Consider the following 13,242-nt stretch of genomic DNA (forward strand, 5'->3'; position numbering starts at 1 on the left):
TCTAGGGCCTAATGCAGCTAACTGCTCTCTCCACATGGAGGACTTGTAGGCTGCTGAACTGGCTGATCAGGTAACACTCCATGAGCTTGTTAAAATTCAGACTCCAGGCTTGCCACAGCCTGCAGAGGCTGGATTGCTGCCCATGGGACCTGGGCACTAGCAACTACAGAAAGCAGTCAGTAAGACACAGAGCCTGGGTGGCTCTGATCTGCAGAAGGCAGACGGCACAGCAGTCAGAGCACAGGTTCTGCATCCACCCCGAATGCCTTGTGAGATAGGAAGGGACCCTGGGAAGAGTCCACAGCTCCAGTGAACATCAGAGCCAGACACCAGGCCCCCAGGCAGCAAGGCTTTATTTGCATTCCCCAGGACAGGGTGAAGGAGGGAGTCAGGGAGGGCCAGGGGTCAAGGACACACCCAGGTTCAGGGAATGGGGTCCCTATCCCCTGCCTCCACCCCAGGCCCCAGCTGCGGTGGGAAGGTGGGCACAGGCAGCTCCAGGTGAAGGTCAATGTCTACTCCACACCCTTCATGAACTCCAAGAATTCTGTGGAGAGAGAGGAAGGTGTGGGTTACAGGTAGGGGCCTGACAGGGCATGGACAGCAGGGGGATCTGGCCTACCCATCCAGCCACTCACCATCATAGTCTATGCGACCATCATTGTTCTTGTCGCCATCCTTCATGAGCTCCTCGATATCGTCCTCCGTGATAGTCTCACCTGTAGCTTGCAGCATCATCTTCAATTCCTCCAGGTCAATGTAGCCATCAGCATTTCTGTAGGGAGGATGAGGGGGACCTCAGAGCCCAGGGCAAGGCTAGACACAGCAGTGAGCCAGTCCCACCTCCAAACCCAGGAGGCAGGGCAAAGGGAACTAGCATACGGGGCATCCCTGTGCCCTATCACACAGAACGGGAGATGGAAGCCACTGAGTTCCCAGGCTTGGAATCTGAGACTGTCCCTCTTTCCCAGCTCTGTTTGGGTCAGGGAGAGAAGTCAAGTGCCAGTGCTCACTTGTCAAACATGCGGAAGAGGTCAGAAAGCTCCTCCTCAGACTTCCCTTTGCTGTCGTCCTTCATGCATCGAACCATCATGACCAAAAACTCATCGAAGTCCACTGTGCCGCTGCCTGGAGGTTGGCAGTATGGCTGTTAGAGAGGCCTCAGTCGGCCTGCCCTCCACACAAACCCAGGCTTCTCTCCAACTCTGTGAGGCTCGAGTGGTTATTATGCCCACTTTATAGATGAGATGACTGAGGCTCAGAGAGGCAAAACAGCTCTTGTATTTAAACTCTCAAGTGAGCCAGAGAATTATGGGTCTGGAGGGCACAGGGGCTTACCATCCTCATCCACTTCATCAATCATCTCCTGCAGCTCCTCAGGTGTGGGGTTCTGGCCCAGCATCCTCATCACTTTGCCCAGCTCCTTGGTGCTGATACAGCCATCCTCAGCACCCAGCACAAAGATGTCAAAGGCAGCCTTGAACTCTGCATCCAATGGCAGGGGTTGGGGGAATAGAGCAATCAGGGCTCAATAGCCAGGACCCCAGAAAGCCAGATCCCTGGGGCCACCTGCCAATCTCCTTTCTGAGACTTTTCTGAGGTCACAGTGAAAAGGACCCCCAGCTTTTCATTTCCAATCTAGGGATCTCTCCTGATTCCCCCAGCCTGGCCTCGCTATACCCCAATATGCAACACAGGGGTCACTTACCATTTTTCTGCTCTTCTGTCAGCTGCTCTACCTATAGAGGGAAAGGAGTCTCAGGACTCAGACTCAGTCCTTAGCTGCTGCCAAGGAAACCAACCCATTCCATAGGCAGGAAGACTGAAGCCAGAGGAGGCCACAGTCCTCCCTTCCTGCCCCCAAGGTCCTAAGGTGACCCAGCTGGCCTCAAAGGGGCTAGGCTCAGGGCCAGGGTGACAGGTGGACACCCCTTCCAGGACCAAGGTGACCCCTGAGTAACAATACCCAATGACCACTCCCCTGCCCTTTCAGCCACCCTAATGAAATCCAAGCTGCATGGCCTGAGGGACAGCTGTCCCTCAGGTTGAGACAATAAAACCAATGTGGGGTTGAGCAAAGCCACCCACTGTAACCTGACCAGGGTGGCCACTGGGCTATTTTTACCAGGGGACAAAGTTAAACCTGGTGATTGTTCTGGGACTTTGGCATGCAGGGGGTGGGGCAGCGTTATCTGGCCCCCTGGCCTGCTGGTGCTGCCTCGGGAGCCAAAATTAGTCCCCAGCCCCGCCAAGCCTTGTATGGGCACTGAGTGGAGGGCTGCTCCCTTCCCCAGCTCCATGGACTCCCAAGGATACGCAGGGGCACCCCTGGAGCCAGCTGTAACCCTTCCTTGTCTAGAAGTCAGACCATATTTTCGGGGGTGAGGGGGATCTCCTGGAAACAGCTATCTCTTGAATGTCCTTGTCTCTGGGGAAGGGGGAGGCTACCACCCACCCAGCATTTGAAGCCCCTCAATGAACCCTAGAAGGTTGCAGGGACTTGGGGTGTCCACTCACCAGCCCTTTCTCTCTCACCCAGTAAAGCCACTGAGCCCTTGGCCTTCCAGACCCTAAGACAGCTATGGACTTAGTTCTCTCTTCCTTCTTCCCTCACCTTCCCCAGGCCCAATCCTTCCCTATCTGGAACTTCAAAACCTCTTCTCCAGCCCAGGATTCAGATTACACAGCACCTCCTCACAATCCCCCTCCCACCCTCCAAAGCATCTTCAGTCAGCTAAGGGGCTGGAGGTGGGTGGCAGATTGTGAATGACTGAGAAGCAGAGTGTGAGGGGTAAAAATGGGGAGTGGGGACAGGGTGGCAGCAACAGGAACTCAGAGAAACAGCTCAAGAGAAACAAAGAAATGAAAAGAGACTGAGAAAGATGAAAAAAGATTCAGAGAACAGAGACAAATGTAGAGATGTGGCTGAAACAGAGTGACACAGACACTTGGAATCAGAGCAGGAGACTGGATGCTAAAAGATGAGACCTCCTCATCTGCCCACCCTGACATCTCCTCTCCAGACCCTGAACCTCTCACCTCCTTTGCACACAGGAACACGGGCCTCCCCATCCCCTTGAGAGCCTAGGCTAAAGATCTGTGGGCTCTCTCAGGACCCCATCACTTCCCTGGGAAGACCCTGCCCTCCATTCTAAGCTAAATGAGCTCCCAGTGGGTCTCAGCCCTGCCCAAACCCGTCTCTCACCGCAGCCTTGTAGATGTCATCCATGCTGGCAACTCACAGGACAGGCTCCTGGGTTCCCAGCCAGCCCTCCAGCATCGGCTTAAATAGCCCTGCCCCGTTGCATTCCCAGCCCAGCCCACCACTGAGTATCCTCCACCCCCTCCCCTGGTCCTGGTGATCTCAGGCTGGCTTGAGTCCCTGTATCCTCTGCCCAGGGCAGGGAGGGATGAAGGGCTACAAGGACCAAGAAGGGGGTACAAGGACCAAATTTCTTGCCCTCTGTCCACCATTCCCCACAGGAGGTTCTCAGGAAACGTTTCTTGAATGAATGAAAACCTGAGCCCAGACTCAGGCAAGAACTGCCGAGTAGTGGGCCCCAGGCCAGGCCCTTAAGCACAGAATTGCAACTTTCTATCCATCAGGGAGGTGGATGCTATCACCCTCACTTTCCAGATAAGGAAACAGGCTCCTGGAGCAGTGGCGATTTACCCAAGATCTGGTTGACTAGGCACCCTGCCCCCTTATGCTATACCTCTGGTGGAACGGTGGGAGCGGGGTCAACGTGCAAAGAGTTGCAGTGACTATAAGGCCTTACCAAGAGAAGCTTTTCAAATGCCAAGTTCAGCGCATGGTGATACGGATCTAATGACAAAGAAGTTGACGACCCACCTTAGTACAGGGTGGTCTGGAGCCCTTTAATCAGAGGTGCCCTGCTCCAGACATTTCATCTCCTGGAGGATAGCAGTGCTCACTTTGGGCTTGAATCAGCTACATTCAGTCACTCAACAAATACCCCTACAGAGCCCATCTACGCCCAGTTGTCTCCCTCCTCATCCTCCAGTTGGGTTACCACCTCCTTCTTCAAGGTCTTCCCCTGGAGGGCTGCTTCCTGACTGGAGCACTATCGTTCCTGGGCCCAGGGCCATCATCTGTGGGACATATGCCCAATGGCGAGCACACACCCCTTCACTCCACCTACACCCCTGCTTCATACAGATCCCACCTTGATACGAGCTTCCTGCTTGTGAGCACTGCATGAATTAACCCACTCAATTCTCCGCAAGCTGTATGTGACGGAGGAGATCTCCGAGTGTCAGAGGTTAAGAACTGGCGCAGTCACTTTGGCCCTCCCCGGGGGCCCTCAGCACAGCTCCTTCAACACTCTCCTGCCCCACGGGGAATGAACCCAACAGCCAGGCGAGGCGCAATGACTGCCCTCCTCTTCCAGGGGTAAAACTGAGACCAGGCGGAGCAGGGACTTGCTTCGAGTAGCTCGGGAAGCCCAGGACCTTCTTGAGGACCAAGGAACGACCATCACAGCGGCCTGAGCACAGGGTCTCAAGCTTATCGCTCGCGGAGCGCCGCAGGAAGCGACCACACAAGCGAGCCGGCCCGCAAGAGCTGCGCACGCGCGCCGTTGGAGGTCCTGTCAATTACGTGCGAGAGGAGGGACGAGGGCGCGAGAAAGCAGTGGAGCCAAGATGGCGGCGCGGCGTGCGGCGCGGGCGGGGGGCGGCGGGGGCCGGGGGGCGGTGGGACGCTGACCCCGCCCTCTGCTGCTGCCAGTCTGCGCCGAGCGGCTGCTGTGGTGGCGGAGCCCGGAACATGGCGGCGACGGCAGCGCGTAGCTTCGGGCCGGAGCGCGAGGCCGAGCCGGCCAAAGAGGCGCGCGTCGTGGGTTCCGAGCTCGTGGACACTTACACGGTGTGGTGGGGACGCGGGTACCTAAAGAGGGGATGGCGATGGGAACCTGGAATCCGAGTCCATGGGTTTGGGGAGGGGTCTGCGATTCTGACTACGGGACCTGTGGTAGGGGAGTCGAGGGAAAGCGCTGGGTCCCCGCAGGGCCAGGAGGGTTCTAGGGCGGGCCCGGGGAGGGGGTTTGGAAGGGTACGCGGTCAGAAAACGAGACTTGGGTTGGAGGGGATCTGGGGATAAAGGAGGCCTGGGGAGGAGGGATGTGTAGATGAGGCGGAGCCCATCGAGATCCTCCTGGTCTGGAGGTGTGCTCGCTGCGAGGCCTTGACAGGGGGTCTGGGAGGAAGGGATTGGGGAAGGGGGTCCTGATGGATGGAATCCGGGGAAGGGGTCAAGGCCCAGGGGGAGCGTGGTGAAGGAGAGGGGGCGGGGTCCCGATCTGAGGGCGCGGGTCGGGATCTGCTGGGTGAAGTGAGGGAAAGAGCTGGGGCCCCCCGACCCTACGGGTCGGGCGGAGACCAGATCCTGGGAGGAGTGGAACCCAGCCAAGGGAAATGGGGGGAGGGGGGAGGATCTCTGAGCTGAAGTGCAAGACCTACAAATCCTTAGGGGCCTTCTTGGCTTTGGGCTGTGGAGGCCAGATGAGGCAGCAAGCCGCCTCCCCACACACTTCTAGGGATGAGGGAGAGGGTACAGAAGGCGGGCGTAGTTTCCGACTGCAGTGGGGCTGAAGACTCTCAACGAATCTGGGTGGAGTTGGATGCCAGGCCTTTGAGCCTAATGGGCTGCCTGGCAAAAATTTGCTCTGGGGTGGGGGCTCTTTGAGCATCTCCCAAACTCCTGTCCTTTGTTCCCTGGATGTTGGGGAGGGGGCCCCTCCCTTGGCCCTCATCCTAACCCCCCACCCTAGGGTCTTCCCTCTGGCTCTTTTTCTTTTCCTGGGAGTAAGGGTAGGAAGCTGCCAGAATGGAATACAGGTTGGGGGTGGATCTGTAGCAACAGGCTGGTCCTGGAGAAATGGCTGCTGCTCAGGGCTAGAGGTTTCAGCAGAGTTGACTCTTTCCTCCTCCTCCTCCTTGCGGTAAAGAGGGTCTGAAAACTAGTAGGGGTGGGGGATGGGGTTTGAGGGATGAGGTCTCTGAGCTGATGGCTGGCTATCACCCATTGGCTACAATCAGCTGGATCTTCAAAAAGCTCTCCATATTCAGGGCTTTGCCCCTCTGACTCTGAAAGGGGAGGTCTGTAATCCAGTCTTACCCTACCATCATCTGTCCCTGAGTGTGCCCAGTTGGATGTTATTAACACCCATCTTTTGTTAGGTGTCAAACCCTGCACAAAGCATTTTATATGTATTGCTTTACTTGATCCTTAATCCTAGCAGATTTTAAGATGGAGGAACTGAGGCTCTGAAAGAGCTTTGGCTCCAATCACTTACATAAGTGATGTATAAGGCACAGCCCAGAAATGGCAGAAACAGGTTTTGAATCCAGGTTTTTTTGTTTGTTTGCTTTGTTTTTTGGTATTGGGGATTGAACTCAGGGGCGCTTTACCTCTGAGTTGTTATATCCTTAGTCCTTTTTATTTTTTGAGACAGTGTTTTACAAATTAGTTGAAGGTCTTGCTGAGTTGCTGAGGCTGGTCTTGAACTTGAATCTTCTTTTTTTTTTTTTAAATGGATGATAATATTTCCAAGCTGTTTCCTGATGAAAGAGTATGAAGTTGGGAGAAGTAACCCAAAGTTCTTGTTTAATATTTATTTTTTAATATTTTTTAGTTGTAGTTGGACACAATATCTTTAATTTATTTATTTTTATGAACCCAGGGCCTTGCACATGCTAGACGAGTGCTCTACCGCTGAGCCACAACCCCAAAGCATCTTGAATCTTCTTGCAAGCCTCCCAAGGCACTGGGATTACAGGCATGAACCACAGCCCCAACTTAAACCCAGGCCTTTTTCAAACGGCTAAACTGTATTGCCTCCTGTTTGGGCTAATTGTCCACCACTGCTTCCGATAGTAGCTTCATGGTGTCTAAACTCCTGGTGGAGCAACAGAAGTCATAGCTATGATCAAATTGAAAGGGTTGGAAAAGGATTTGCTTCCAGGATACAGCCAGGGCCCCTGGAAAAGAGATACAGCAGAGAAGCTGGTCCTATTAGACCTGCCCCTACTCTGCCTCCCTTGAAAAGGTAATTCAAGTTGGGTTTTGAATTACCTGGAAACAAGAAGAAAAGACCTAAAGAGGTGCCTTATAGTGGTAGAGTCACCTTTTTCTTTCTGATGATTGAAGCCGGAGGCTTGTCCCATATGCTTCCCAGACCTAATGCTAGGGCTGTGGAGGAGGCCAAGAGGGATTCCTGCTGCTCAACAAAGGTCAGAGCAGAGACTGGTGGGTGAAGACAGTCATTTGGAGAGGGCCTACAGCTATTGCTGTGGGGACAGGGGACTCCTTGTTGTTGGTTGGCTTCTCTTGCCACAAGGACAATGATCTTCTCTCTTTAGGTTTATATCATACAGGTCACCGATGGCAACCATGAGTGGACAGTCAAGCACCGCTACAGTGACTTCCATGACCTGCATGAAAAGGTAACCCTTAGGAAGTAGGAGCCTGTGTCTCAGGGCTTGGGGGTTTGGAGGCCAAGTTCCCATTGTGTCACATGTAAGTTTTAGGGCAAAACCAGCTCTTCTAAAAAATCAGTTTATTAATGTAACTGACAAAAGAGCTTGTGGATCCTAGGAGTTTGGCTCCAATATGAGATAATCTATAAGGAGATATTTGAATTTTGATTTTAAAATTGCCAGTCCTAGCTCGGATATGAGACAATTTCCTGGAAAGGGGACAAGTTTGAACTTTTTCCACCTAATATAGCTATTCCAGAGCCTGTACTTTAATATCAGGCTGTGATTCCATTTTTTGCTTTTAGAGAGAGCTGCTTTTCCCTGGGTCATTTGCAGTGAGAATGTTTTAAAAACACATCACTGCCTCAATTGGTTTTCATCTTGGTTTGAAAAAGATGGCAATTTTAGGGGCCCAGAAGTGTTGCTTTTCTGAATATCTGCAAAGTCTCCAGATGGAATTCCTCATCTGGAATTGTATTGATATCTCTAATACTAAATTCCAAGTGCATTAGGTGGGTCACCAACCCTGGTACTGCTGCCAGGAGGGGCTGTGGAAGTTAACGACAAGTGCCTGCCCTCTGCTCCTCACCTTGGTCTTTTATAGGCTCAGAGCTACTTGGTATGTGGTTGATATGCTTGTCTTTTCTTACAGCTTGTTGCAGAGAGAAAGATTGATAAGAATCTACTTCCTCCCAAAAAGATAATTGGGAAAAATTCCAGAAGCTTGGTGGAAAAAAGGGAGAAGGATCTGGAGGTGTACCTCCAGACTCTGCTGGCTGCCTTCCCTGGCGTGGCCCCTAGAGTGCTGGCCCACTTCTTACATTTTCACTTCTATGTAAGTTCCTCTTAGGGTTCTCGCCTTTGCCTGCAAACCCACACCCATCAAAACTCAAGGCAACAAACCAATGTAGACCTAGACTTTGAGAAGAGGGTAGTCTAGGGTCTGACCCTGAGATTAGGATGGAGAACATCACTCTGCTTAGGGATGGATTGTAAGCAGAAACACACTCATTGGCTGATTTGCCTAAGTTTGAATGACTGTGGTCACAGAGGTTTTCCTCTACAAGATTTTGTGTGTGCATGGTACTAGGGATTAAATCCAGGGCCTCATATATGCTGGGCAAATGCTCTACTATGAGCTATATCTCCTTTTCTTTTTTTACTTTATTTTGAGACAGGTTCTCACCAAGTTTCCCAGGCTGGCCTTGAACTTGTGAACCTCCTGCCTCAACTTCCTGAGTAGTTGGCATTGTTGGGCCGCCACACCCAGCTACCACAAGACATTTCATTTTACAAAAATGGCCTGTAGGTATTTAAGCCAGATTTCCATCCAAATGGGTTGAGCATGGATTAGACAGGTGATATCTGGCATAGACTGTTGTTGAGTTGTTAATTTACAGCCCAAGATAGTTTGTAATCAGTCTGTGATGGCAGAGTATTGCCATCTTGGCATATTGTCAGGGTTTGCATTGCCAGGTTGCTGACACCTTCCTTTAAAGGGAGGATATGCCGTAGAGCAGCACTGCTCTTCCTTCTGGGCAGAGGAACAATCGTGGACCACTGGGAACAGAATAAGTTATCAAACCCGAAGAAGGACAGTTTGACAGTGTGAGACTGAAAATGTTAAAAACTCCAGTAGTTCCATTTTGGAGAATTTATTCTAATGAGAAATCCAGGAACTGCAAAAAAGAATATATGAATAAAGGTGATCATTCCAGGTTTTGTAACAAGATACCAAAGAATCCAAAAGTCCAAAAAGAAGAGGTTTAAAAAAAAAAAAGAAAGAAAGGGTACAGCCTTATGATTAGATAGTATGCTGCTAGAAAATGATGGTGTAGCTCTGGATTTGTTGATGTGAGAAAATAAGTATATTATATGAAAAGAACAGGTCATAAAACAAGATATAGACTAGGATTTCTTTTTGTTTTTGTTTTTGTTTTCAGTACTGAGGATTGAACCCAGAGCTTTGCGTGTGCTATGAAAGCACTATACCACCTAGCTACATCCCCAGCCCTTCTTATTTTAATGAGACCGGGTCTTACTAAATTTTAGAGGCCTGCCTCAGCCTCAAATCCTTCTGCCTCAGTCTGCTGAGTAGCTGGTATTATATGTGTGCCACTGCACTTGGCTCTAGGGTTCTTTTAAAAGAAAAAAGTTTACGTATAAGAAGTTCTGGGGGCTGGGATTGTGGCTCAGCGGTAGAGCACTCGCCTAGCACGGGCGGGACCTGGGTTCAATCCTCAGCATCACATAAAAATAAAGGCATTATGTTGTGTCCATCTACATCTAAAAAATAAATTAAAAAGAAAAGAAAAAGAAATTCTGGGAGGTTATACATTAAAATACTAGGAGCAGTTTTCTCTAGATGGTAAATTTTCAGGCAATTTGTATTTAATTACTTTTCCCCTTATGTAATGAAGATAGGAAAAAACCCACTTCCTATTCATTCTCCCCTCATGGGAAGGAATGTCTGGGTCACAGTCAGGCCCAGCCCACCCCTTTAAAATACAGCTTCCTTGAAATCATTGAAAGGAAGACATCTGAACCTTTTGGGAAGTACTAAATAGAGCCTGGAGATTTGGCATATGATGGTGGTTCTAATCTTGAGCCACTAAGCTGGAAGGACCATGTGGGAAAAGGATGGCAATTACTGCTAGTGTATGTCTCTGTGCTTTAGATTTTATTTAGCATATACCAGCAGTTTATGTGGTTAACACTTTCCTTTTGTAAGATTTTTTAAAATTTTCTTTTTGAACATATTTTTAGTTGTCAGTGGACCTTTATTTTATTTTTTATATGTGGTGCTGAGAGTCAAACCCAGTGTCACACATGATAGGCAAGCACTCTGCCACTGAGCCATAACCCCAGCCCCTTACTTTTTTTTTTCCTTATGTGAGAAAAATTTACATTCCTTATGTGAGCCTTTGAGATAAACTTTATTGGTTAGTGTTTTAGTATTTTACAAAGTACTGAAATTAAAAAAAAAAAAAGAAAAATTTGATTTCCCATTTAAGGATGAAACTGTATAAGCATCTTGTCAAAGTACAACTTGTTTAAGATCTATGCATCAAGCTGGGTGCCATGGTGCACGCTTATAATCCCAGCAGCTTGGGAGGCTAAGGCAGGAGGATCATGAGTTCAAAGCCAGCCTCAGTAATGGTGAGGTGCTAAGCAACTCAGTGAGACCCTGTCTGTAAATAAAAAGGGCTGGGTATGTGGCTCAGTGGTTGAGTGTCCCCGAGTTCAATCCCCAGTATTCCCCCCCTCCAAAAAAAAAAAAAAGATCTGTGCATCAAGACTTTAAAAAAAAAGGTGGGGGGGCACTTAACCACTGAACCACAGCCCCAGCCCTTTTTATATTTTATTTTGAGACAGGGTCTTGCTAAATTGCTGAGGTTGCCCTTGAACTCACAATCCTTCTGCCTCAGCCTCCGGAGCTTCTGGGATTACAGGTGTGCTCCTCTGTGCCCAGCTCATTAAGACCTCTTGATGGCTACTGGAGGCATACCCAGCTCTGAGCATGGAAAAGCCTAGAATGCTTTTTTGTTACATCTGGGGTTCTGGTTTGAGGCATGTTCTTGGAGCAGTTTTGACATATTTGAAATACTATTATCAAATAGGTCTATAGGCTATATAAATCCAAGGATTTAGAGTGATTGACCCTTCATTAGATTAAGCCAGGGTCTCTCAACTATGACACTATTGATATTTTGGACTGGTAATTCTTTGCTGTGAGGAGCTGTCCTATGCATTGTTTGGCAGCATTCCTGTCCTCTCCCAACTGGGTGCAAGTAGAACTCCTCCATCCAGTTGTGGCAATTAAAAATCTCTCTAGGTATTGCCCAGTGTCCTCCAGGGGAGCAAAATCACACCTAGTTGAGAACCACTGGATTAAATCTTCATTTGAGCTTGAACAGATTCTAATAGCATTGTCAGCCTTTTCTCCAGGTGGGGGTCTCTCTAGAAAATATTTCTCTTAACCTTTGTACCATTAGTGTTCACTCTGGAATTGTTCCAGTTGTGTTCTACCTCTTGTGTTGCTAGCAGTGGACAGGGTAGGCCCAGAGAACCCTGTTTGGCTACAGTGTGGATTGCTTCTTAATTGAGACATAATTCACATACCATAAAATTCACTCCTTTAAAGTGCACAATTTAGTTGTTTTTAGACTATTCACAAAGTTGTACAACCATCACCACTGTCTAATTCCAGAATATTTCATCATCCCCAAAGACAACCCTATTCTCCTTAGCAGTAACTTTCTATCCCTCCTTTCTCCTAGCCTTTGGCAGTCACTAATCTGCTTTCTATCTCTGAGTTTGCCTATTCTGGACATTTCATATAAATGGATTCATATTAACATGGCTTTTTGTAACTGATTTCTTTTCATTTAGCATTATGTTTTCAAGGTCTGTTCCTATTATAACATGAATCCTTAAGTCTTTACGACGGAGTAATATCATATATATTATTGGATAATAATACATTGCCATATATAATAATGTGGTATTATGATCATACATATAATATGTATTATATATAATATGATATATCGTATACTATTGGATGATAATATGATATTACTATCATATCCTATGGATAAAGGGGGAATGCCTTGTCCATGGTATTGCTTTGCATCATTGTACCCACAGGCATCCGTAGTCCAAAAATATTAAATGGAAAATTCCAGAAATCAACAGTTTACGAGTTTTAAATTGTGAATCCGTCTAAGTGGTGTGATGAAATTTCATACTATTCCTCCTGGGACATGAATCATCCTTTGTCCACACTATATAGGCATCACTTAGTAGCCCATTAGTCGCTTAGTAGCCATCCCAGTTTTCAGATCAGTCTTCAGTTTCATAATGCTTGTGTTCAAGTAAGTTTTATTTTACTTAATAATGGCCCCAAGGTACCTGAGTAGTGATGCTGATGATTCAGATATGCTAATAAAAAGCTGTGAAATACTTCCTTAAATGAAAACTTTTATCACATTATGTTGTTAAAATTGTTGGGTTTTATACTGGGAATCGAACACAGTGGGTCTCTACTACTAAGCTACATCCTGAGCCCTTTTTATTTTCAGACAGGGTCTTGCTAAATTGCCCAGGCTGGCCTCAAACTTAAAACTTCCTACCTCAGCCTCCTGAGTCACCTTTTCCATCTTAACTAAGTACTTATTAAGCACTGTGCTATAACTTTTGCTGTTTGAGATGCAGCAGCAAAACTACCAGGGATTTCATTTTACTTCTTCATGGTTTCCTGATTGGAGAATTTATTCTTACTGTAGATGTTAGCAAACTCAGCATATGATCCCCCCCCCCTTTTATTAAGTTTAAAACTTTTATCCTTTTATTTATGGAAGCACTTTAAGACTTAAACTGGTATCATGACACACTCCTATAATCCCAGCTACTCAGGAAGCTAAGGCAGGAGGATGGCAAATTCAAGGCCAACTCTGGCAATTTAGCAAGTTCCTATCAAAATAAAAAACGAAAATGACTGGTCATGTAGATCAGTGGTAGAGTGCACACTTAGGTTCAATTGTCAGTTCCAAAAAAAGATTTCTCAGGCTGGGGTTGTGGCTCAGTGGTAGAACACTTGCCTAGCACATGTGAGGTCCTGGGTTCCATCCTCAGCACCACATAAAAATAAATAAATAAAATAGAGGTATTGTGTCAAACTACGACTAAAAAATAAATATTTTTTAAAAAGACTTCTCTTTGACATATTCGAATTACTAG

The 13,242-nt window shown here is 48.0% G+C and overlaps 2 protein-coding genes across 5 annotated transcripts in view; one reads left to right on the forward strand and one right to left on the reverse strand.

Moving 5' to 3' along the window:
• Positions 1–335: 335 nt before the first annotated feature.
• Positions 336–4,592, reverse strand: Tnnc1 (troponin C1, slow skeletal and cardiac type). 2 transcript variants are annotated; one of them, XM_071618642.1, is made up of 6 exons: positions 4,474–4,592; positions 1,709–1,739; positions 1,339–1,485; positions 1,014–1,128; positions 639–775; positions 336–547 (listed from the first exon to the last, which is right to left on the reverse strand). In XM_071618642.1, exons 3-6 carry the CDS (start codon positions 1,406–1,408, stop codon positions 516–518), a joined length of 354 nt encoding a protein of 117 aa, XP_071474743.1. In that variant the 5' UTR covers positions 1,409–1,485; positions 1,709–1,739; positions 4,474–4,592; the 3' UTR covers positions 336–515. The 2 variants fall into 2 exon arrangements, with proteins under 2 accessions (XP_071474743.1, XP_071474740.1); XM_071618639.1 differs by lacking the exon at positions 4,474–4,592 and adding an exon at positions 3,206–3,843.
• Nisch (nischarin) overlaps positions 4,465–13,242 on the forward strand; it is a 35,897-nt gene continuing 27,119 nt past the window's right edge. The window contains exons 1-3 of one of the 3 annotated variants that reach the window (XM_027947798.2): positions 4,465–4,888; positions 7,384–7,467; positions 8,153–8,335. In XM_027947798.2, coding sequence (XP_027803599.1) covers positions 4,790–4,888; positions 7,384–7,467; positions 8,153–8,335 — 366 coding nt within the window. In that variant the 5' untranslated portion in view covers positions 4,465–4,789. The remainder of the gene's footprint in view (positions 4,889–7,383; positions 7,468–8,152; positions 8,336–13,242) is intronic. The other 2 variants (XM_027947800.2, XM_027947799.2) reach the window with 2 other exon arrangements.

The sequence above is a fragment of the Marmota flaviventris genome, chromosome 1 (assembly GCF_047511675.1).
Source record: "Marmota flaviventris isolate mMarFla1 chromosome 1, mMarFla1.hap1, whole genome shotgun sequence".
Classification (NCBI taxonomy): Eukaryota; Metazoa; Chordata; class Mammalia; order Rodentia; family Sciuridae; genus Marmota; species Marmota flaviventris.

Coding starts and splice junctions, on each gene's coding strand:
- Tnnc1 (XM_071618639.1), bottom strand. CDS start 3,229: ATGGATGACATCTACAAGGCTGCG. Junction 1,486..1,708: donor GACAGAAGAGCAGAAAAATG/GTAAGTGACCCC, acceptor CATTGGATGCAG/AGTTCAAGGCTGCCTTTGAC. Junction 776..1,013: donor CTCTTCCGCATGTTTGACAA/GTGAGCACTGGC, acceptor TCCTCCCTACAG/AAATGCTGATGGCTACATTG.